General features: G+C 53.2%; 1 protein-coding gene across 1 annotated transcript in view; it reads right to left on the bottom strand.

The window, feature by feature from the left end:
* Window positions 1-1,203: 1,203 nt before the first annotated feature.
* The window catches only part of PRR12 (proline rich 12), a 35,775-nt gene continuing 12,351 nt past the window's right edge, over window positions 1,204-24,627 (bottom strand). Inside the window, exons 5-15 of the mRNA XM_055079255.1 lie at window positions 23,459-24,627; window positions 22,299-22,965; window positions 20,019-20,422; window positions 11,944-12,060; window positions 11,567-11,700; window positions 10,787-11,265; window positions 6,264-6,389; window positions 6,068-6,165; window positions 4,209-4,355; window positions 4,010-4,105; window positions 1,204-3,846 (exon numbers count right to left, since the gene is read on the bottom strand). The exon at window positions 23,459-24,627 is cut by the window's right edge and continues 2 nt beyond it. Coding sequence (XP_054935230.1) covers window positions 3,700-3,846; window positions 4,010-4,105; window positions 4,209-4,355; window positions 6,068-6,165; window positions 6,264-6,389; window positions 10,787-11,265; window positions 11,567-11,700; window positions 11,944-12,060; window positions 20,019-20,422; window positions 22,299-22,965; window positions 23,459-24,627 — 3,584 coding nt within the window. The 3' untranslated portion in view covers window positions 1,204-3,699. The remainder of the gene's footprint in view (window positions 3,847-4,009; window positions 4,106-4,208; window positions 4,356-6,067; window positions 6,166-6,263; window positions 6,390-10,786; window positions 11,266-11,566; window positions 11,701-11,943; window positions 12,061-20,018; window positions 20,423-22,298; window positions 22,966-23,458) is intronic.

The following is a 24,627-nucleotide window of genomic DNA, read 5'->3' as shown; positions in this document are numbered from 1 at the left end:
TCCAGGAGCAATGACGGAGGCCCCACTGTTCTCCTGCCCCAGAACCATGAATGTCCCTCTGTATTCCAGATTAGAACAATGATTAGCTAAATATCCCTTTCCGGGTTTCATTATCACAGAATCCTTGGCCTGGGTTCAACCTTCCGCCCTGGGAATAAGCACGGCTCAGATACATTGTGCTGCGTGTTCACCCTCCACCCACCGCCCCCAGAAGCTCTGTTCAGTGGGGGCCCTCCCCTGTGGGACGGGGATGTTTTTTATCAGCCCCCAGATAAGATCTGACAGCTCTACCTAAGCCCCAGCCAGGGGCGAGGAGCTCTCAACAGGAACCAGTGAGTCCCAGGCCAACTTCTCTCTCCCCAGGGTTCCACCGCTGACATGCCACAAGCAGAAGGCCTGAGTCTTTTCTGCATTGTCTAATGGGGCTAAGTTCTTGGCCGGGACACCCCATTTCTCAGAGGACCTAGAGGCACTCTGAGGTGACGAAAGCTACCGCTTGCCCCTAAAAAAGGCACACATACAAAACCCACATGACAGCTGGCAGGCCATTTTTGGAAGGTTTGCAGTCACCACCATGCCAAAGCTCATCAGACAACGGCGAAGAGGCTGGGATGGCCCCGTTGGCATCTCCCTAGGTTATGTGTGTGCCTGTGAGTCTCTGGTTCCTGCCCTCCCCTGGGCCTGGCGGTGCTTGTCAAAATTCCAAGTCTCTTGGGATTTTAACGTCCCTCTCTGTATCCATCTTTGTCGTCCTCTGCCTCTCCCCCCTCTTGCCATCTCTTGGACCTCCACCAAGCCCCCCAGGGTCTTCTGCTATGGGTAACAGCAGCTAAGCGTTGAACAGCACTTCAAACGAATTGTTTTCCTTTGTCTTGACAAAAGCCCATTTTACAGATGACAAAGCTGAGGATGGAAGCTGTTATCCAGCTCATCTAGTCAGTGCTGGAGCTGAGATTCAAATTTGGTAAACTGAATTCCAAAGGCCATCCACAAGGTTATTCTGTCCCCAAAGGGATGATATTGTCCCCACAAGTCACTTTCTGAGCACATTATCCAATTTCTGCCCTGGATCTCTAACCTGGGACAATCCTGGAACCTTTGGCCCCAATATAACATCCCAGTCCAGAGACGTAAACATGCCACTCCCTCTCAGACGATGCATTCGTGATGTGCTACAGGCCAGAGTTCAAGGACGTTAATGACGCATCTTTACTCTAGAAAGAAAATGGCCCATCATTCACTCTCTTGCGGTCCTCAAATGCTACTATCACTCCTCTGACCTGTAAAACCAGGGCTCTAGAATTGATAACATTGGTTATGGTCTAGCCAATATCCAAGGTTCTAGAACAGGGGTTCTTCCTCAGTTTCACCCAGAAGAGAATCTAGAACGCTGATGATCCACTCCCCACGCCTTTTTAAAAAAATATTTATTTGGTTGCACTGGGTCTTAGTTGCGGCAGGTGAGCTCCTTAGTTGCAACTCGCCGGCTCCTTAGTTGCGGCATGCACTCTTCAGTTGCGGCATGCATGTGGGATCTAGTTCCCTGACCAGGGATCGAACCTGAGCCCCCTGCATTGGGAGTGTGGAGTCTTAACCACTGTACCACCAGGGAAGTCCCTGATGATCCACCCTTAAATATCATGTTTGGTCTTTACCTACTGACCAGCCATCTTCAATGCCAAGTCCAGAGTTCAAGAATACCAATGGTCTATCTTTGAGGATGTGTCCAGGCTCTAGAACAACGACTAAGTACTCACTACCTTATAGGCTGGGTTCTAGTAGACTGCCAGTTGACCTCCACACTTTTTTTTTTTGACTTGAGGATCTTAGTTTCCCAACCAGGGATTGAACCCAGGCCACTGCAGTGAAAGCACCGAGTCCTAACCACTGGACCACCAGGTAATTCCCAACCTCCAAATTTTTAACACCCTTATTCTAGAACATCGTTCCTCAAACTTGAATGTATGGTAGAATCCTCCCAGGGTTTTATTAAAAAATGGGTTCTGACTCAATAGAGCTGAGCAACAGCCCATGAGTCTACATCTCCACAAGCTCTTCAAGGGCTCTAAGAAGGCATGAGAAGACAGAAATCCACATTCAACTCTGCAGGCCGACCTCTAAAATGCCAATCCACTCGTGACCTTGTAGTTTCAGGGTTTGAGAACAGAGACCCACCCCCCCTCAAGCCTATCTCAGGGAGCCAAGAGAAAGCTGGTTAACTCACAACACCCATCACTGCCTGTACTGGTTTAAAAATACACCCCAAAATTCATATTCTTTTCCCTTCACAAAGTAGACCTTGATTCTCCTCCTTGAGTGTATGCTGGGCTTAATGACCCTCCTCTAATGAAGAGTGTGGCAGAAGCAATGGTGTACAATGGCCGAGATTAGGACATAAAGATTGAGTGGCTTCCTCCTTGCTCTCTCCCCTCACTCATTCACTCTGAGGGAAGCAGCTGCCACATCTGGAAGACTCTCAAGCCACCGCCACCCTATGGCGCGGTCCACATGGCAAGGAACTGAGGCCTCCAGCCAACAGCCACACGAGTGAGCCACCTTAAAAGTAGATCCTTCAACCCCAGTCAAATCCATGATGACTGCACCCTCACGACTGACCTCAGGCCAGTACCACCCAGCTAACCTGCTCCCAAATTCCTCATCCTCAGAAACCCGATGATGATAAATGTTTGTTGTTTTCACGTTATTAAGTTTTGGGGTGGGCTGATTTGTTACACAGCAAGACATAATGGATACAATGACCCCAGCCCAACCATGTCCCAGGGCTCCAGAAAAGCCAGATCCAGACCTTCTGCCCATGCCACACCCTGGCCCCCCAACATGCCGCAGGACAGAGGCACTCCAGCCAGCCGATAAAGTGTTTGCCGTTGGGTTTTCGTTTGGCTGGTTGTGTGTACACAGTGTATACAAGTTGAGTTGTACAGAAGCCCAAGAAAGAGCAAGAGACAAAGGGTGGTGGGGAGATGGGAGCAGAGGGGTTAGAGAGAGGGAGAAGGGGAGAAGAGACTGATAAAAAATAGAACCACATCCAGATGACAATGGGATGGGGGCGGGGGGGGCAGACACAGACAAATCGCAGTAGAAAAGGAGTGGGAGGGGCAAAGAGAGGGGACCCTTCTCCCCCCTCCACCTCCCCAGCCCCCCGCCCTAGGTATGTACAATAAATAAGATTAAAAATAATTAACAAGATGTGTTTTCCCCCTCCCACCCGACACCAAATGCCCTGGGGAGGGAATGGCCTTTAGCAAAGATCTTGGCCTGTGAGGGGGGGATTGGGGGGAAGGGGTCCCCCAGCTCTCCGAAGCCGCCCCGCCCCCCTCAACCATACATAGACTTTTCCTATACATTATGTACAAGGTGGAGGGGGCTGGGGCTATGCCATGGAGGGGGGATTGGGGCAAGGTGGGGGAGGGAAACCGTTACTAAATAGACATTTATACATATATATAAATAATTTCTCTGTACACCGGACAGTGGGAGGAATGGGAGGGAGTGGAGAGGGCTTGGGAGATGGGGGGAGTCGAACTTTGAACCCTGTCCTGTGGGGGTAGCATGGACACACCCTGACCAATGACCCCCCCACCCCACCCCAGCGATGGGGCCCAGGGGTTAGCTCCTGAGGGCACAGTTCTGTCCCAATTCTGTTTATGGAGGAGGTGGCCCCTCCAAGCCAGGGTGGGGTCACCCGCAGCGGCTGTGGGCCTGTGCTTGGGCCAGCAGGTCGCTGAAGGAGTCAAAGAGCTGTTCCAGCCATGGCTGGTTCCGCATGCACTGCTGGACCACCTCCTCTTGGCCCAGGTCCTCAGCGCCGCCCTCGATGGCCAGGGTCTGCAGGGGGGGTTAAACATGGAGCTGGGGTGGGAGGAGGCTGGGGGCCTAGGGATCAGTGCCCCAGGGAGAGGGGGGCTGGGAGCTGGACTCCCGGGTCCAGCGGGGAGCCTGCGATGGCCTGAATCCCAGGGTGACCCGTGCGGGGCGTGGGTGGGCTCACCTGGTCCCGGCAGCGCAGGAAGGTGTGGTACTTATAGTGGTGGAGTGAGTGGTAGAGCGTGTAGTATCCCGACTTGTCCAGCTCAACCTTGAACTCCTGGGCAGGTGGAGCGGAGAAGCCTCAGCCTCCCTGCTCAGCGCCGGGCGGCCCCTCCCCCGCGCCCCGCCCCCGGCCCCGCCCCTCCCGGGCTCCGCCGCACCTGGGCTCTGACCACGCTCCTCTTGAGCTTGCTGAGCGTCTTGCGGTTGTAGGGTTCCCCGGCCGGCCGCAGACGCACGGCCCCCTCCTCAGGGGAACCCTCCCCACTCTGCTCCACTTGCAGCTGGGGGAACGTGTGCAGGGCGTCCTGCGGGAATCCGAGGGGTCAGGGGGACCTCCCTGGACCCGCACACCCCAGACCCACCCCCCAGTTCTCAGATCCCAAGTGATCAGATGCCTCAGTTTCCCCCAGGAAACTGCAGATCAGGAAAGACACTTGGGAGTCTCGGTTTCCTCAAGGGCCAGCGGAAGCCTAGGCCTGTCTGGTGACCCTTATAATGTGCTTTGTGGCCCCGCCCAGGATTCTCCAAGACACCTAACATCCTGCCCAGGATTCTACAGCCACCATCACATCCTACAAAAATTCTACGAGTCAGCCTGAAATCCAGAATCCCTAGAGCCAGGCTAACGTCCATCCCAGAATTATAATACCAGACTCATATTCCACCCCATAATGCTCAGACCTATCCTAATGTTTTACAGTGGAATTTCTTTTTTTTGGGTGTGGGGGGGCGCACGACGCGGCTTGTGGGATCCTAGTTCGCCGACCAGGGATCGAACCCGCACCCTCGGCATTGAAAGTGTGAAGTCCTAACCACTGGACCACCAGGCAATTCCCATTACGGTGGAATTCCTAACTCCAGCGTAATATCCTACCCCCCTTCTCAGAGCCAGATAAACAGTCAGTCCCAAGATTCTCAGAGGCATCCTAACATCCCACGAAGAGTTCCAGAACCAGATTAACGTTTTATCCCATGTTTTCATAGTGAGACTAACATCCCAGCAAGAATTTTCAGAGCTGGCCTAAAATCTATTCCAGAATTCTGAGCCATCCTAACATTTTACCCCCCAGTTCCCAGCAGCACATTAACATCCCCATCAGAATTCTCAAAACCAAATTAATGTTCTCTCCCAGAATTCTCGGAGCCACCGTGATATCCCATCCCAGAAGGGATTACATAGATGACTTCGGATTCGAGCCTGAGATTCGAAGAGCCTGAATTACGTCGACAGAGAAGCCATCAGAATCCACTCAACGGGGACTTCCCTGGTGGCGCAGTGGTTAAGAATCCACCTGCCAATGCAGGGGACACGGGTTTGAGCCCTGGTCCGGGAAGATCCCACATGCCGCAGAGCAACTAAGCCCGTGCACCACAACTACTGGGCCTGCGCTCTAAGAGCCCGCGAGCCACAACTGCCGAGCCCGCGCACCACAACTACTGAAGCCCGCGCACCTAGAGCCCGTGCTCCGCAACAAGAGAAGCCACCGCAATGAGAAGCTCGCGCGCTGCAACAAAGAGTAGCCCCAGCTCGCCGCAACTAGAGAAAGCCCGCGTGCAGCAACGAAGACCCAACACAGCCAAAAATAAATAAATAAAATAAATAAATTTATTAAAAAACTAAAAACTCTATTCTAAAAAAAAAAAAAAAAATCCACTCAATGCTCTGCCCCAGAGCGAGCCCTGGGTCCAGGCCCTAGTCCACCTTTTGTCCCCAGACTTGTACTCTACAACCACGCGCTGCTGGGCCTGCCTAGCAGCCCATCCCAGACCTTGACAATGACCCCGCCGTGCCATCCCAGCTCGCCTCCATCTGTGCTTGCAGGACTGCTGGGAACCCAGAGACTCCCTCCAGACAGCTCGGCCTCCACTACTCTCCTGGCCAAGCCCGACCCTTCTGACGATCGCCCCTCCAGGGCCTGATGCTCTGGGGACCAGCGCAGTGGCTGACATGCACATGTCTCCTCTGTGCCTGAGCTCTGGGCCCCAGACACAGCAGGCCAAGCCCCCCCCCAAGCACCTGCAGGGCTGGGCTCAGCGACAGCCGCTTTAGGACTTTCTTCTTGTGCTCATTCAGGAGGCCATCGATCTTCCGCATGGGCGGGAGGTACAGCTCGTCTGAAAGGCGAGACAGGGTGTCAGAAGAGATGCAGCCCCACGATGTATGGGAGGCAAAGGAGGGGTAGGGGGCCCTGGGCCCCTAGGCCTCTGCTCACCATGTGTGTCCTCCAGGGCCTGGATCATATCCGGGTCGAGTGCTGTGCTCACCAGCATCTCCACGTAGCTCCGGTACATCTCCCGCATCGCCCGGGTCTTCAGCAGACGCCCAGGTACTGCCCGCTCTGGGGGGAAAAAAGGGAGACATGGCCCATCGTTCCAACTTCCTCCAAGGCCGCCTGTGTGGCAGACAATATTCTAAGCCCCAGGGACCAGGAGAGAAATCCCTACCCTCACTGAGGTCCACGTCCACTGGGGAAGACTCTCCAACACCAGGACAACATACTCTAACGGTGAATCACAGGTACCGTAACGAGCTCAGCCTGGCAAGTCAGGGAAGGCTATTAAAGGTCTCACACACACCCTGAGCCTTGAGCGATAGGCAAGAGTATTCCAGGCCGGTGACCATTGCGTTTGACTAGTTCGGCGTAGCTTCAGTAAAGTCTAAAGAAGCAGCAGAGTTGGTTTCCAAACCAGTTGAATCAGGTCTGAGAGATCAGGTCACAAAAGGCAAGACTGAGGAAGGAGATGGGAGCTGAGACTGCACAAGTCAGGGCAGGCCAGACCATGTGGGGCCTCCGAGATGAGGTAGAAAGGGGAGGGCCTTTTTCAGGGAGGGGTCTAGGGAGCCATGGGAGCGCTATGAGCAGGGACGGGCGAAGGTACGTGGAGAGAGACCACTCCGAGGCCAGGGGATGGAGAGAGACCGCTCCGAGACCAGAGGCCAGGGCAATGGACCAGATGAGAAAGGACGAGGCCGGGCCAGGGCTGGAGGATCAGGATACAGAGATTGAGGGGCAGGAGGGCCAGCATCTGAGCTAGGGCTGTGGGAAGGAGCAGAGGGGAGGGGGGCAGTCAGGGCCGGAGGGGTAGGGCTGGGGGCTTCCTTGCAGCAGAGGTGAGGGAGGGTCTGGCCTGGTGACTTGGTTGCCAGTGGGGCTGTGTCTGAGATAGAGAAACTAGGACCAGCTCGGTGGGGTCTGGAAGGAGGGGGTTGCTGGGGGGTAGGCCTGGAAGGTGGCAGGGAGAAGAAATGAGTCTGAGGCTCATGGAAGTTGTGGGAGCTTGCCAAGTGAGAGATACGGAAGGCCAAGCAATGAGGCCAAGGACGGGACTCTTTTTTTTTTTTTTTTTGGTCCGTGCCGCGTGGCTTGGGGGAATCTTAGTACCCTGACCAGGGATCAAACCCAGGCCCTGGCAGTGAAAGCACTGAGTTCTAACTACTGGACCACCAGGGAATTCTCCAAGGACGGGACTGGAGGGACAGCCACCAGAAACTCAAGAAGGAGCATCAGGGAGAAAAGAGAAGCAGGAGGGCCACGTGTGGGAAGACCCCAAAACATCCCCTAGGAAAAGGCACGAGAAATGTCCACTTGATTTACCCACATGGACGGTCCTTGCTGAAAGCTGTTTCAAGAGGCCAGAGTGACCATTTAGCCGTGGGAGTCAGACCCCATCAAGCCTCTGGCTGAACCCTCCTAAGGCTCCTGTCTCACTCATGATAAAATCCTGCCAGTGGGGTCACAAAGCCCCAGGACCCTTGTCTCTCCAAGATGTGCTCCTGTTCCTTCTCTGCCCTCATTTCCTCCAGCCACTGGCCTCTTTCCTGACCCTCAGACACACCCAGTCCACAATGTTCTCTTTCCCAAGGTCACACCACCCCAACCCTGTTGCATTCAGATCTCTGCTCCAATATCACTTCCAGAAGCCTTCTGCAACTCCCCCTTCCCCCCAAAATATCACCCAGGATCCCACCTGGATCCTCTTTACCAGATTTATTTTCCTCTACTGCCTTTAATCCAACCCAGCCTTACACTGATGATTTTTCATATTGTTTTGTGTTCTATTACATATTTATCTGATCGACTCCCCAGCTGAGACTGTAAGCTCCCACGAGGATACATGCTTTTGTCTTTTCTGTTTACTGCTGGAACCCTCAGTTCATGGCACATAGTATGTGCTCAATTAATACCTGCAGAAAGGGGCTGAGGAAGCCAGATGAGAGTGGACTAAAGGAAGGGGGAGAGGGAACATCACGGCAGCCTCTTTCTAGAACTTTCATTGTGCATCTAAGAAAGGAGAGACATCAGCTTCTAGCACATGGAGGATCACCAGTCTTGGACCAGCAGGAGGGCTGGTTCTGAGACCTCCTGGTCTGGGCAGAACCTTCAGGGCATCCAGACGTTGAGTCAGGCTCATCCTGCCCAGGTGGGGCTCCTGTTCAAATGGGGTGAACAGAGAGAGACCCAGGCCCAAAGAAAGATACTGAACCTTGGCGGGGGAATTGCTTCCCTAAGCGTGCAGAGTTTAGTTTCTCCCATTTCATAGGCTCAGAAAATTCTGGGCTGTCCACATATGTTCATAGCAGCATCAGCCAAAAAAGTGGAGACAACCCAAATGTCCATCAAGCTAGTCCATGGATAAACAAAATGTGGCATATCCAAGCAATGGAAAGGAATGAAGTACTGCAAACAACTATGTATAATAATAGGTAAGGGGCTTCCCTGGTGGTGCAGTGGTTGAGAGTCCGCCTGCCGATGCAGGGGACATGGGTTCGTGCCCCGGTCCGGGAGGATCCCACATGCCGCGGAGCGGCTGGGCCCGTGAGCCATGGCCGCTGAGCCTGCACGTCCAGAGCCTGTGCTCCGCAACGGGAGAGGCCACAGCAGCGAGAGGCCCGCGTACCGCAAAAAATAAAAAAATAAAAAATAAAAATAAAAATAATAATAATAAGTAAGCTACAAGAATATATTGTACAGCACAGGAAACAGAACCAATATTTTATAAGAACTTTAAATGGAGTATAATCTATAAATATATTGAATCACTATGTTGTACACCTGAAACTAATATAATACTGTAAATCAACTATACTTCAATTAGCAAAAAAAAGAATGAAGTACTTATACACACCACAACATGGATGAACCTCAAAAACATTATGCTAAGCAAAGATGCCAGTCCCTAAGGACTGCACACTGTACATATGATATCCCTTACATGAAATGTCCAGAATAGTCAAATCTATATAGAAATAGTAAATTACTGGTTGCTTAGGGATGAGGGTGGAGAGAAGGGAGTGATGGCCAAAGGAAGCAGGGTTTCCTTTTGGGGTGATGAAAATGTTCTAAACTTGACTGCCAGGTAGATGCACAACTCTGACTATACTAAAAGCCAGAGAATTATGTGTTTTAATTAGGTGAGCTACATGGTATGTGTATTAGATCTATAAACTTGTTTAAGAAAAAAGAAAAAGAACCTGCAAATTTGGGCCTTTTGTAAAGCTCCTCCCTTGCCAGCACCTTCCCCTGACTCAGCTTTAACTGCTTCCACCTGGCCAGATTGAGCCAACTGCCCAGTTAAAAGACTACATTTCCCAGGCTCCCTTGCAGTTAGCTGTGGCCAGGTGACTAGTTCTGGCCAATGGGATAAGAGAAGATAGGATGTGGGCCATTCCCAGATCTGGCACTTAATCAGAACTTCCCAACTTCATCAGGGCTTTGATGAAAAGATAATTCCAACTCTCTCATTTGACTAGCCTCTGTTACAACAGCTATCCCTGTACTACACCTGAAAGAGTATATGACCTTGAGCAAGTCATGTCACCTCCCAGGGCCTCAGATTTCTCATCTTTAAAATGAGGATAAAAAAACGAAACAAAACAAAACAAAAACCCCGAAAAATATAATAAAAAATAAAATGAGGATAATTTTACAGCATCTACCTCAGAGGGTTTATGTAAAGATAAAATAAGCCAATGTGTAACATGCTTAAAATGACGCCTGGCACTTAGTAAGCACTCAATAAAAGTCAGCTATTATATTTATTTTACATATGTGTACATATATTTTTGTTGTTGTTACTGTCATCATAAACCAGACATCATTCTAAGCAATGGAGCTCCCACCTGGTGCCCACTACAGGCTAGTACCCTCCTATGTGCTTTTCTGTGAATACCCATTTTTACTTTATTATTAACCCATTTTACAGTTGAGGTCACTGAGGTGCAAAGAGGTGTTGCCCCTTTCCTGGAGTCACCCAGGGAGTCACAGGGAACACCACTATGTCTGGGTCCCCACGATAGATGCTAGTCCCCAATCCTCCTCAGCCCTCAGAAACTGCCTATTCTGAGACAAAACAGTGCAGTGTTGAAGAAGAGAGCCCAATGCTCCACCGGCTGCATTCCAACTCAGGTGGGATGTCACATCCCAGCTGTGCTGCACTCTCTTGGTGTCTTAGTCTCCTCACCTGTATTTGAGGATAACATTGGTATCTACTTCTCAGGACCACGGTGAAAAACTCAAACAAGTTAACGTCTATGAAGAACTTACAAGACAGCCCGTCACGTGGTTAGGTGCCATAGAGCTGTTAGCTACTGCTATTATTTTTAACGTACTTATTACTACTGTGACTGTTTGCTGATGCTACCTGGAGCCCTCTGGATAGCCCCCACCCATGCCTCCTTCTGAAAGCCACAGAGTCGCCTCCCTACCACCAGCCCTACGGCTGCCGATGGCCTTACCGTCCTCACTGGGCGCCCCGGGGGATGACTCTGAGTCCGAGGAGCTGCCTGGTGGGCCCCCACCCACCGAGGCGTTGCCTGCCGCCTCCTTCAGCCACTTCTTCCTCTTCTTGGGGGGCGGCTCAGCCTTCACCTTGGTGGGCCGGGACTTGGGCAGCCGGGAGGTGGCGGGCTGTCCCGTGGTGAGGCTCCGATCTGGCCGAATCTGCCGGCCGCCTGTGCCCCGCTCACCCCGCAGCGGCCGTTCCCCACGCGTTGCCCTCTCTTTCTCCTTCTCTTTCTCCTTCTCCATGGGCCGAGGCAGGGATGGCTTCTCAGGGGCGGGGGTCTCAGGCACGGCCGTCTCGGGCGTCTGCTCTGGGGGCTTCTCGGATGTTGTCTTGTCAGGGGTCTCGGGCTTAGGAGGTGGTGCCAGGGCCTTGGGGGGAGGTGCGGAGCTGCCCCCGGCAGATGCGGGGCCCTTGGCCTGCCCAGAGCGTCTGGAAGGGGACAGAGATGGGACTGCAGTCAGCACCCCCTGAAACCCAAATTCTCCTCCTTGGGGTACCCCCGCCCCCGCTGCCTAGCCCACAGCTCTAAGCACAGAATTTTGCTGAGCTGGTCTCTGTCCCCCTCTCTCTGGGGGCCCCACTCTCTGGGTCTCTGCACCCCCTGCCAGACTCGGTTTCTAAGCATTGTGTACTTTAAAATGGTTAACTTTATGTTATGTAAATTTCCTTGTATGATTCACCCCATGCCTGTTGGCCCTGCCCACCACCTGACCCCCGGCCCCCATGGTACCTGACAGGCACTGGAGGCCGGTGCCAGGGTTTCCGAGCACAGACCCTCACGTAATCCTTCTTGTTGACGTTTTCCAGAAACTTGACGTAAAGGCGCTGGTACCGGTTTTTGGCGTCCCCAAAATACCCCAAATACTACGGAGGAAAAGAAGCACATGAGGAACTCCTTCCTTCGTCTCAGCTAGGCAGCCCAACACCCAAGACTCCCACCCCTGCCCTGGTCCACCATGGCAGCCACCCGGAGCCTGCCAGGAGGTGGAGACCCCCCTCTGGACACATCTTGGACCCAAGGTGAATCAGAATCGTGTGAGGGGGACGGCGGCTTCCACACACCCCACCCAGGGCCCCTCAAGCCCTCGCTCCCCTCCGCAGGCTCACATTACTGGTGGCACAAAACTGCCGCTGCCCGTCCTTGATCTCCGGAGTGAATTTCTGCAGCAGTGCCTTCTGGACTCGCCAGATGGGTGGAGGCTCACGCCCCGTCTGCAACGCCAGCTGAGGAGGGGCACAGTAAGGCCCGCAGGGTCAACCCCCATTCCTGCCCTTCCCGACCCCAATTCCTGGCCCTCTGTCCTCCCTCTACACCCGCTTAGAGAAAAGGCATCATCATTAACAAGCATCAGCAAACTTCCAGCTGACAGATATCTTCTGGCTGTCTGAGGTTCTTAGATTTGGGGATGCAAAGCTTCCTCAACTTACCATGGGGTTCCGTCCCAATAAACCCATCGTAAGTTGAACATATCCTCAATCAAAAATGCATTGAATACCCCTAAAGACATCATAGCTTAGCCCAGCCTACCTTAAACGTGCTCAGAACACTTAGCCTGCAGTTGGGAAAAGTCATCTAAAACAAAGCCTCCCTTAAAATAAAGTACGGAGTATCTCATGTAATTTATTGAATACTGTACTGCAAGTAAAAACCAGAATGGTTGTCTGGGGACAGGAGGGTTGTAAGTGTATCAGTTGTTTACCCTTGCGATTAACTGCGTGGCTGACCGGGAGCTGGTGGCTTGCTGCTCGCTGCCAGTGCCCAGAATCACAAGAGAGTATCGTAGCGCATATCACTAGCCCAGGAAAAGAACAAAACTCAAAATTCAAATGCGTATTGCTTTTGCACCATCATAAAGTTTAAAAATCCTAAACTGAACCATCAGGGAACCGTCTATACTCTCAATCAGGCCGTTCATGCTGTTTTTTGTTTTTTGTTTTTTTTTCAAATTTTACTGAAGTATAGTTGATTTACAATGTTGTGTTAATTTCTGCTGTATAGCAAAATGACTCAGTTATACATATATATATTCTTGTTCATATCCTTTTCCAGTATTGCTTATCACAGGCTATTGACTATAGTTCACTGTGCTATATAGTATAGTCTAGTACAGTATACAGTATAGACCTTGTTGTTTATCCACCGTATATATACTAATTTGCATCTGCTAATCCCAAACTCCCAATCCTTCCCTCCCCACCCGCTCCTTGCCCTTGGCAACCACAAGTCTGTTCTCTGTATGTCAGTGAGTCTGTTTCTGTTTCGTGGATATGTTCATTTCTGTCGTATTTTAGATTCCTGATATAAGTTATATCATATGGCATTTATCTTTCTCTTTCTGACTTACTTCGCTTAGTATGATAATCTCTAGGTCCATCCATGTTGCTGCAAATAGGCCATTCATTCTGGGCTACAAGGTTTTAGTTATTATAGCTATATAGTGTGATGGTACAAGCCAACCGCATGACTCAAAGAAATGACAAAATCTGAGCACTCATCCACCCACCATCTTCTAGATACAGTGTTGGGCCCCACAGTTTGGTGATGAACGAGATCGACAAAGCCTTTCTTGGGGTCTTCGTTACAGAGGTAATAAGACAGAAAAGCAGATAAACAGAACAGGGTGAGGCTGTGGCTTGTGCTACGAATAAACAGGTGATGGGTTACCTGAGACCATTTATTTCATCAGCCTGTCCACAGCAGGGCAGGACAGTGACACAAAGGCTCCCCCATCTCCACTCCCCCCAGCACACTCAGACCCCCATCCCCACCCCAAGCCTTGTGTGCCCCAGCTGGGCACTGGGAACCAAAGGATGTCAGACCCAGCATCTGATCTCAGGGCGTAAGGGGGCTAGCAGGGGACCAGACACGGGCACAAAAAAATAACAGCACAAGTAATAAGTGTGCTAACAGCAGGTGCCGCAGAAGCCTAGAAGAAGGACTCTGGACTCAATCTGAATCCAAGACTGCTTCCTCGAAGAAGTGATACCTAAATGAGTCCTGGAAGGACTGTATCTTCCGTGAGGGGGTTGGGTGATGACCAGGGACTGCCAGGTAAAGTGTGTGACAGCTGTGGCTCTAGAAAAAAGCAACTGACAGGCACAGATAAGTAAATAATAAGAACATAGCGGGAAATATGCACTGAGCTTTGTGATAACCCAGAGATGAATGAGGGACAAGTCCTTGCATTTAAAGAATCCATAGTTGGGACTTCCCTGGTGGTCCAGTGGTTAAGAATCCACCTTCCAGTGCAGGGGATGCAGGTTCGATCCCTGGTAGAGGAATTAAGATCCCACATGCCACAGGGCAACTAAGCCCGCATGCCCCAACTACTGAGCCCGCACGCCACAACTAGAGAGGAGCCTGCGCGCTGTAACGGAAGATCCTGCATGCCCCAACTAAGACCCGATGCAGCCAAAAGTAAATAAATAAATAAATAATTTTTAAAAATAAATAAGTAAAATAAAGAATCCATAGTCAAGTGATAAACAGGATTCAGATAACTCCAACTAACTGATCATGGCTGCCCTGAGCACTAGGCTCAGCAGGAGCAAGCGCTGGGATCAATTAGTGATGTCTGCCACGGGCAGCAGCTGCAGCACTGGAGCCTGAGTGCCCAGTACTGGCTATCTATTCTTGGTTTTTGGTCAAATGCTTTTACATCCACAATTTTTCATATCCTGCAGATCAGCCAGGGGAACAGAAAGGAGTTAGAATAACCTGATGAAAATGAGGTCCAGAAAGGTTCTTGGCTGAAATTTCACTGGACAAGAGTGAGGCAGGATGAGACAGGGATATGGGAATGTCAATCCCAAGTGCCTTCCTCCAGGATAACATAGTTCTCAATCCTCCCTCCTGGCTCCTCAGGGAACCATGTCAGAGGCCCAAGGATTGAAAAGTCCATTTCAAATCCTTTTCAAGGACTGAAAAGCTCATTTACATCCTGCCCTGCTCCAAAACCTCCCACGGCCCCCAATGCAGATTCCACAGCCTGGCACAGAGACATTGTCTCAGTCTCCCTTCCTTTCTCCTATCCCTGCCCAGCAGGTCATCCAGACCCTCAAAGCTCAGCAGACAAGCCCCAGACTTTCTGACCTCCAGGTTTCTGCACATGCAGGGCCCCCCACTAGGGGTGTCTTCTTCCCTCTCACTGTGGATATAATGTTCCTTGTTCCAGTTCTCAGAAGTTTCTGAAAAATCCATCAGAGCACCCCCTCCCCCAGCCAGGGGAGGGCACCCCCTCCTCTGTCTCTTCCCACTGCTGATCTTCCTCCTCTAAGGATCCAGCTGTTTCTCTAGCTGGACGTGGGGCCCTTGACTCACCACATCCCAATTGGGCTTGGCTTCTTTCCCCAAACCACTCTTCCTCCCAGGATCTCCACTATCCCCCAGTCATCAGGCCCCGGCATCATCATCCTTGCCTGCTCCCCAACCAGGGTCACTTAGTCCCAAAGCCACGTCTTTCCTGCCTCTCCTCATGTCAGTCATGTCAGTGACCACACCCACTTCCACTTGGTGGGAAGTTGCCCCACCCATTACACCCATGCGGTGGAAGCCACAGCTGATTGGAGGAGACCTGACAAGGGGTGGCCAATCAACAGGCATAACACGAACCCCGTCCTGACCCAAAATGCTGTGCTGGGCCAATCAGATTCTCTTCTGGGAATCTGAACTGTGACAAGCTGAGACAAGGGCAGTAAGTAGCAGGATGTGAGTAAGTAAGCTAGAAGCACCCAGCCTGGTGTTAAGGAGAAGGCTGCAGGATCAGACACAGGGGAGTCAGTGCAACAGAACTAAGGCAGTGGACAGACTGTCATCAGGACTGCACACTTCCCCAGCCACCTCCCTGCTGGCCAGGGCCCTCGAAGCAGCCAGACAACCCAGAGCAGATTCTCAAGCAGGCACCCACTGATCTCACCACAGGATGATCTGGACCCTGCCCACCTTCCCAGCCTCGGCGCTCACCGTCCACTCACTCAACCCCTTGCATCTCTCCCTACCCACCACATAAACATGCCTCACCACAGGGCTTTTGCACAGACTGTTCTCTCTGCGTGACCCGCTCTCCCCATACTTTTCTCCATCCGACAAACTTATATGCTCAGAATCTACATCCTGATAAACCTTCAACATCTCCAAGGACTGGGAGTTAATATTATCACTCCCATTTTACAGGTGGGGAGGATAGAGAGGGGGCTCACCCTACACTGTCCAATTCAGCAGCCCCTCCCCATATGTGCCTCCTGAGCATTTAAAATGCAGCTCATTTGCATCAACATGTTCTATGAGTGTAAAACACACACTGGATTTCAAAGACTTGGTAAGCAAGGGAGAACGTAAAACATCTCATTAACTTTTTCTGTATTGACCGCGTGTTAAAATGACATTTTAGACATGCTGAGTTAAAAGAAAATACATCCCTACAACTAACCTCACTCATCATTTAACTTTTCAAAAGTGTGGATGCAAGAATGTTTAAAGTGCTGTACATGGCTCATATGATATTTCTATCGGGCTGCCATTGTTCTAGAACAAACTATGACCCGTGGCCCATTTTTATAGAACTATGAGCTAAGAATGGTTTCTACATTTCTAAAGGAGTGTGAAAAAGGAAAACAAAACAAGAAACAAAAACCCAAGAATACATGATAGAGACCGTACGTAGCTTGCAAAGCCTAAAATATTTACCATCTGGCCCTCTACAAAAAAAAAAAAAGTTTGCCAAACTCTGCACTAGAGATCTGCCCAAGATCACTGAATAATAGAAACAAAGTTTATAGGGCACTTTTGGCGTGCCACCCACAGTCAGAGAGTACTGGACAAGCTGTAAAGCCTGAGTGCTCACATTGTACGAAGCGGGTACTAACAGAATCAGCCCCCATTTTACAGATGAGGAAACTGAGACTCAGGAAGGGTCAACACTAGTCCAGCTCGGAAGTGGCAGAGAGTCAAGCCAATCCGATTAACGCCAAAGCTGGGCCCTTAATAACCATGCTGCCAGCCTGCCCTGATTCCTGACACACGAATGAGTCCTCATCTGCCTGAGTGGCTCAGTCCTGGGGCTGTGAGTCCCCCATCAGAACACATACTCGTGTTGTATTTTAAGCATCTGAGTCCTTGCCTGGCCCCCTCCCCTGCCCCATGCCAGCTGGGAGGTGGTATCAGATGGCCCTGGCTCTAATCCCGGCTTGGCACCCACCAGCCAAATGATTCCCTCTCCCTGAACGTGAACTTCCTCATCTGTGAACTTGGGGACGGTCAGGGTCCCCACCCCAGAGCCCTGTTCATTTGGCCCAGTGCTGGGTGCCCAGCAGCACGATCAATGTTTGGTGGAATATACACAGAGTGGCTGACTCTGGTGCTGAGAGCGTGGGCTCCCAGGGCCAGTAGAACTGGGTGTGGGTCCCAAGCTGTGAAAGCCTGGAAAGCCCACTTTAATCCTCTGAGCCTCAGTTTCCTTCCCTGTAAAAGGCGGACAGTAATCCGTATAAAGAAAGGAGATTACAAAGATAAAACTTACAGGTGGTGGCGAAGGTTTGCACAACAAAGTGAATATACTTAATGCCACTGAACTGTACACTTAAAAATAGTTAAAATGATAAACTTTGTGACATGTATCGGTTACCACGATTAAACTAAATTCTGAATGTGATGTGCCCCAAATCCTATCCCCTGAGAGCTGGTAGCCGTTCCTGGCACCGCTGTTCGTTTGACACCTCCCTCGCCTGTCCCAGACTGATGGCCAAAGAGCCTCAGAAGTCTTGAAGTTAAAATGAAATAATGTACACAGGGCACTAGCAGAGTACAACTATGAGGGAGACGGCAGGACTGGCCAGGGAGGGATACTGAGACTCAAGGCATTGGGATTGTTCTGGTAGCTGGCTGAGGAGTGGAGAATTAAGCCTTCACTCTACCATTCTGCTTTGACAACTTACATATCTCTTGTGAATGTTCTCTTCTATCATATATCATACTGAGAAGATGACAAAGTAACAATGAAAAGATACAGTCTGGGATTGCTGAGCTGGGGAGGACAGGGTAGAATGTAGCAGGGTGGAAAGCAAGCAGAACCAACCAGGAGGTGATAACGGTGGAAGCTGAGTGATGGATACACACAGCCCCGTCACTGTATTTGCTCTACTTTTCCCACAATCGAATAGATTGAAGGGACTTCCCGGGTGGTCCAGTGGTTAAGACTCCGTGCTCCCAATGCAGGGGGCCCAGGTTCGATCCCTGGTCAGGGAACTAGATCCCACATGCCGCAACTAAGAGCCCACATGCCACAACTAAAAAAAAGATCCCGCATGCCACAACGAAGATCCTGCGTGCCGCAACTAAGACCTGGCGCAGCCAAATAATAAATAAATAAATAATTTTTAAAAAAATAGATTGAAAATAACAGGAAAAAGCACACTAAGTTCCTCTCCCAAAACACACTTAATAATGAAGTATAATAGGGAATCTCCTGGAGGTCCAGTGGCTAGGACTTGGCACTCTCGCTGCCATGGTCCTGGGTTCAATCCCTGGTTGGAGAACTAAGATCCGACGAGCTGCGAGCTACGGCCAAAACAAAAGTATAATAATATGCACTATCCTTATAATGAATTCACCCCACAATTTCTTCATCTGTAACTTAGAAGAAACAACACCCAAGATGAAATTAAACACGTTAGGGCGCTTCCCTGGTGGCGCAGTGGTTAAGAATCTGCCTGCCAATGCAGGGGACACGGGTTCGAGCCCTGGTCCAGGAAGATCCCACATGCCGCGGAGCAAGTAAGCCCGTGCGCCACAACTACTGAGCCTGCCCTCTAGAGCCTGTGCTCCGCAACAAGAGAAGCCACCGCAATGAGAAGCCTGCGCACCGCAACGAAGAGCAGCCCCCGCTCGCCACAACTAGAGAAAGCCCTCGCGCAGCAACAAAGACTCAACGCAGCCAAATATAAATTAAACAAAATAAATTTTAAAATGGTCCACGTCAAAAAAGAAAAAAGAAAAAAAAAATCTTTAAAAAAAAGAAATTAAACGTGTTAACCTACATCCAAGACCAAACATGGTTCCTGCCCCCAGTCAGTGACAGTAACTAACACAAAGAATGGCCTTAGCCCTTGGCATCACCATCAAGGTGATAATGGCTTGCTGACCTACCGAGTACTCGCTCTACCTCATGCCCTGTGAGAAACACTACACAGGCGTCTGATGTCACCTACCCTTGTCAAGCACTTATATTAATCCTCTGATCCACCTACCTGTCCAATGAACAAAGTACAGCAAAGGTCAGTACACTTTTTCCGTAACAGGACAGACAAGAAATATTTTTGGCTTTGTGGATCAGCTAAGCTCTGTTGCAACTACCCGACTCTGCTAGTGGACGCCGAAAGCAGCCATAGTTGATATGTAAATGAGGGGGTGGGGCTATCTGCCAATAAAACTTTATTTATAAGAACAGGCAGGGGGCTGGATTGGGGGGGTGCGGCGGGGGGGTTATAATGTGCCCACCCCTGTGTAGAATAACTGGAAGTAGTAAATGCGCTGGTGTACATAAAATGTTTGTTTTTTTCCGGCCACGCTGCATGGCATGAAGGATCTTAGTTCCCTGACCAGGGATCGAACCCGTGTCCCCTGCAGTGGAAGCGCAGATTCTTAACCACTGGACTGCTAGGGAAGTCCCAACACGAAGCGTTTAAGATGTGGCCTGACACACAAGCATTCCCAAACCACTGGCTACTACATCTGCACGTTGTATGTGTGCCTTTTCATAGGTATGTCACGTCAATACCTCAGCTTTCCACCTACAAGGCACAAGTTGCCTTTAAAGCATCCCTTGGCTTGTGTTAGAAGCTCCCTGAGATCAGGCCCTCCTCATCGGCTTTGTCCCTTAGTATAACCCTAGCACCCACAGCAAAAATACCTGCAATAAATGCTAACGATGGGTTTACCTTATTTATCGGTGACACACACACACACACCCAAATAACATCTCAGAAGCGTGCAAGTCCTCTGCAGGGGTCCAGCTGGCCTCCTCTATCAGCCCCATGACTGTCAACTCAGGAGGATCAGATGGGCTGCCTCAGCCATCACTGTACCTGCAGCCCCCAGCACCGGGCCTGTCATCCAACAGGCACTCGATAAACGCTCCAGTGACCAAAGCATTGGGCCCAGTTGTCCGACACGACAGGAGACCCACCTTGAGGGAAGGGATGTCCTCGGCGCGGATGACGAACTCGTCGCGCTCCCGGAAGATGCCCTCCCCACCGCTCTCGCCAGCCTCCTCGTCTGTTTCCCCACACACGGCCGCGGTCTCCTGCTTCTTGGCCAGGTGCAGGGGCCGGGCGTCTGGCGGCTCGGGGTCGTCGGGGGACGGGGCGGCAGGCTCCTCCGGAGGGGGGGCAGGGGCGGCGGGGGGCAGGGGCGGCGGGGCGGGCGGCGAGGGCAGGGCCGGTGGGACTGGCACGGGCGGTGGGGGCGGCGAGCTGGGCGTGGGGGCCACCAGAGGGGGTGGCGAGGGCAGGGCCGGCGTCGGGGGCGGCGGCTGGGGCGTCGGGGCGGGGGGCGGCGAGGGCGGGGGCTTCTCCTCCAGCAGCGGGGGCTCTGGGGGCGAGACGGGCATCAGGGTTGGAGCCCCACTCAACCCCGCCCCCCGAGACCTGTTTATCTGCTACCAGTGAAAGGCCTCCCACCCTATTCTGGGGGGTCTCAACACAGCTATCTTCCCACCCTGTACCCCAACATCCCTCCTGACCAAACTGAGCTCTTCACCTAGCCTCCATCTCTGCCCCCAATCCCCCTCCATCTCCACTTTTTATTCCTCTTCTGCTGACCTTCCTCTTCCTGCAAAGCTCCTGTCTGACCCCTCCCTGACCTTCAATACCCACCCCTGTCCCCAGACACCTACCAGAAGCCCAGGACCCTTTAACGTCTCTCTCCAAGCTCCTAATAACCTTTCCTACCCAGACATGCCGCTCTGGTCCTCCCCATCTTTCCCCAGCCTCCAAAGACCCCCTTTGTGTCTTGGTGCCAGTTCTGTGTCCCAGTACCACTGCTCAGTGTCCTCACCACAATGGCCAGGAGGCCTCTCCGGTGCCATCAACCCCCTCTGCCCCCCAGTCTAGTGCCTACAAAGCTCCTGGCCCTGCCCTACCTCCTAGTCCCCAAATACCACTCACCATCCCAGCACCTCTCCCCTTGTCCCCGCGTGTCCCTCCCTGTGCTAACAGCCCCCCTGCCCCTTATCGCCACTCAGCTCCCCAGTCGCCACTGTGCCACACCTGACTCCCTCCCTGAGACCCCTTCCCGGCCCCAGTGGCTACTCTGAGCCCCTGAAACTGTCTCCCAAGCACAATGTCCATTTTAGTCCTGAAATGTCTCTTTGTTGCTTTGGAGCCCCAGTCTGACGCTTACCTCCCATTCCTCAGTGTTCCTCCCAATTCTTCAACCACCCCTTCTGTGCTTCTACCTCCTCTTTTCCTGCTCAGAAGTCCGAAACTCCTCCACCCAAGCTCTCCCCTTTCCTTTCCTCAGCCTGCTCTCCACTCTCGGGATCGGCAATACCCTCTCCTTCCTGCTAACTCCCCAGGAGATTTTGTAACATTCCTCCTCTAACGCCTTGAGATCTTCTGACTCCCCAGACTGCTTTTGCTCCATCCCTCGGTCCTTCCAAGCTATGAGCCTTCCTGACCCTTCCAAGGCTCCCTCTCCCCCCATGCTCTCTCCTGTTACGGCAGATCCAGGCACTCTGCTTAGCACCCTCCAGTGTTTCTCATCTCTTCCCTGATGCTTCCCTTCGGCCTCTCACTGTCTCACTCCCCATTGCCCATCTTTCTACCACCTTCCAGAAGACTTCATTCCTTAAGACTCCCGTCAGCTCCCAAGCCTCCTCATTAACTGCTCCAAATGCCACCTCTTTCTTTCCCCAATGCCTCTGTTCCCCCCGCATCAAAGCCCCTCAAATTTTGTCCAACCCCCCCCTCAACACCATCCAGACCTGACTGTACCCCCAGCCTTTCCCGATGGCCCCCCACGAGATCTGACTAGTCATGGTTGATATGTTTCTCTTTAAACAACCCTCCCAAGTCTCTCTCTGCCCCCCAGACCCTTTTCTGTCCTTTATTACACATCCCTAACTCCTAGAGCCCTTCTCAGGTCCCATGTCCCCCATCAGTTTTAAAAGCTCTCTCCGTCCCTGTCACCCACCTGTCCCCATCACTTATAGCCTGCCCTGTCCCCCAGTGTTCTCCACTGCCCACCTTTGAGCCCCTCTCAGTCCACTTAGCACCTGTGGGCGGATTAGAAAAAGACGCCCCTTTCTCAAAAGGCTTGCCCTCAAGTAGGAGATTACTCTCATAAACAGGCAAATCTCTATCAATCATCTGCACTGTGAACAGTGCCTGATCTACACAACCAGACCTGGTGACCTGAATGTCGGGAAACCCCTGCCCCGCCCCCAGACCATCTTCCCAGAGCTCACCAGGTGTGCCACTGCTGCTGGCACTGGGGAGCCCCGGGAGAGGGGGTGGCCCGGGGACTGCAGCCTCAGTAGCCAAGGGGGGCCCATCCGCGGTGGAGGTGTCCTTAGGCCCAGCCAGTGGCGGGTCGTCGAGGGCGGAGATGGCCGAGGAGATGCTCTCCTGCAGGTCCCGGTTCTTGGCGACAGAGTCTTCCTCGTCCGACGAGAAGGAGGGCAGGGTCTCGAGGTTCCGTTTCAGCTCCTCGTCCAGCCGCTTGCAGGGCGAAGGGCAGCCGAGCCCCAACCCCTCGCTCTCGGCGGCCTCCAGCGCACCCCCCAGCCCAAAGGTGCCGGCGGGTGGGGGCTGTGGCACGGTAGGCGCCGCGGGGGGCTGGGGAGGCAGGCCCCGGGCCGGCACAGAGGGCGGCACGCTCTTGGGGGGGCTGAGCGGGGGTGTCAGGCCGGCCTGGTAGAGCGGTGGATGGCGCTTGCCTGACTTGAGAAAGTCCAGGAACGAGGCCATGAAGCCGGACTTCATCTCGGGCTGTTTCTCCTCCACCTCCTTGATCTTGGCCTCGATCTTCTCCCGAGTGAGGCTGGAGTCCAGGCTGTTGTGGTCAGCTCCCGACACGGCATCGCCCGATGACGCCCCCAGACCCTCGCCGGCCTTGGGCACAGACAGCTTGATCTAGATATGAGGGCGGTGGGGAGTCAAGGCCCACAAGCCCAGGGCCCCAAGCCCCCTCCTCCCTCAGACCCAGGGGTCTGGGGCTCCAGCCCTCTCGCCAGTTAAGACCCTAAAGTTCAAATTCTCAGTGTGTCAGCCTGTAGAATCCCAGAACTCATGCCTGCAGACTCCTCTGCTCAGATTCCAGAATGACAGGACTGGGGTCCCTCCCTCATTACTCACGGACCCTCCTCCCACACGACCCAGGAATCTAGGATCCCTGATCAATAGTCCTGCAGGATCTAGAACCTAAGAATACAAGCGCTAACCCCCTGCCTCCCTCTAGACACAAGAGTTTCAATTCCCAGACCTCTGCAACAGTGGAACCCTGGAATTCCAGCCCTCGGATTCTTCTCCTCGTGGGCATTAGGAAGATAAACCCCATCCCCTACCGTGCCCAAGAACCTCAAACGTGGTCCCAACCCTCAGGCGTCGGGGTTTCACTCCCCCTCACCTTCAGTGGTTTCAGGGGCTCCAGCCGAGTGCCCCCGGCCTCCTCGGCCTTCCTGCCCCGGCCCCGGCCCCGGCCCCGGGGTTTCTTGGCCCCATCAGCAGGGGTGGAGGCCAAGGCTGGCCCAGCGGTGGCGGGCACCTCCAGTGGGCGAATCCGGGGTCTCCCCCGGGGCCGGGGTGGCCCATCACGCTTGGCCTTGGTGGGCTTGCGGCCACGGCGCCGGGGCCCATCGGGGCCCGGGTTGGGTGGACAGAAGTCAATGTCGCCCAGCGGTGAGAGAGCCGGACGGGAGCGGCAGCTGGACACCAGGTCAGGCAGGCGCCGGGGGTTGAGGCGGATGTCGGCAGGCACATCGGCCTTGTCCTCGTCGGCCTCGAACTCGTACTCCTGGGCGTACAGCTTCTTGGGCGTCTGGAAAGGCGGGTCACGGCGCCGCAGCAGGTGGAAGGACGACGTCTTAAGCAGCTTCTTTGGCTTGGTAGAGCAGAAGATGGGCGAGGTCAGGCCTCCCTTGGGCTCCGAGGCAGGGGGTGGCGGCGGGGGTGGGGGAGGTGGGGGCGGGGGGGCCGCCTGGTGGGGCCCACTCTGGATCAGGCCCAGAGGCTCGGCGTTGACGGTGGAGGGCAGCTCAGGCGGCTTGCTGGGGTCCAGGCCCAGGCCCGGAGTCTCGGGACCGGCTCCAGACGCCCGACTAGGGCAGTAGGGCCCATAGGGATCATAGGCAGGGGGGCCCGGAGGCGGCCCAGGCCCCGCCTTGGGATCGCCCTCGTCCTCGGGCGGCCCAGCCTTCCCATAGTCATCTGCGGGGCCGCCGCCAAACATCTCCTCCATGGTGGGGAAGAAGCTGCGCTCCTCGTCTTGCAGCAGGGAGTCAGGGAAGCAGATGGAGGTGAGTGGCACAAAGCGGGGAGCCTTGGTGCCTTGTGGGCTAGGGCTGCGGTAGGCCCCCGAGGGATCCTTGCCCTCGGTGTTAGGTGGGCCCACACCAGTGTCACCAGGCCCAGGTGGCAGCGGCTCCAGGGCCCCGAGCAATTCTTGCATGGTGCCGGGTGGCTCCAGGCTCTCCTCAGGTCGCAGGCGGGGGCTGGGGGCACCCGGCTCCAGGCCATGGCTGCGGAGGTGGGCCTCGAGCTGGAGGGGCATGGGTGGTGGAGGTGGGGGGGGCGGGG

The sequence above is a fragment of the Physeter macrocephalus genome, chromosome 17 (genome assembly GCF_002837175.3).
Source record: "Physeter macrocephalus isolate SW-GA chromosome 17, ASM283717v5, whole genome shotgun sequence".
In the NCBI taxonomy this organism is placed as follows: domain Eukaryota; kingdom Metazoa; phylum Chordata; class Mammalia; order Artiodactyla; family Physeteridae; genus Physeter; species Physeter macrocephalus.
The sequence above is the reverse complement of the archived record's forward strand: the minus strand, read 5'-3'. Positions and strand labels throughout refer to the sequence as shown.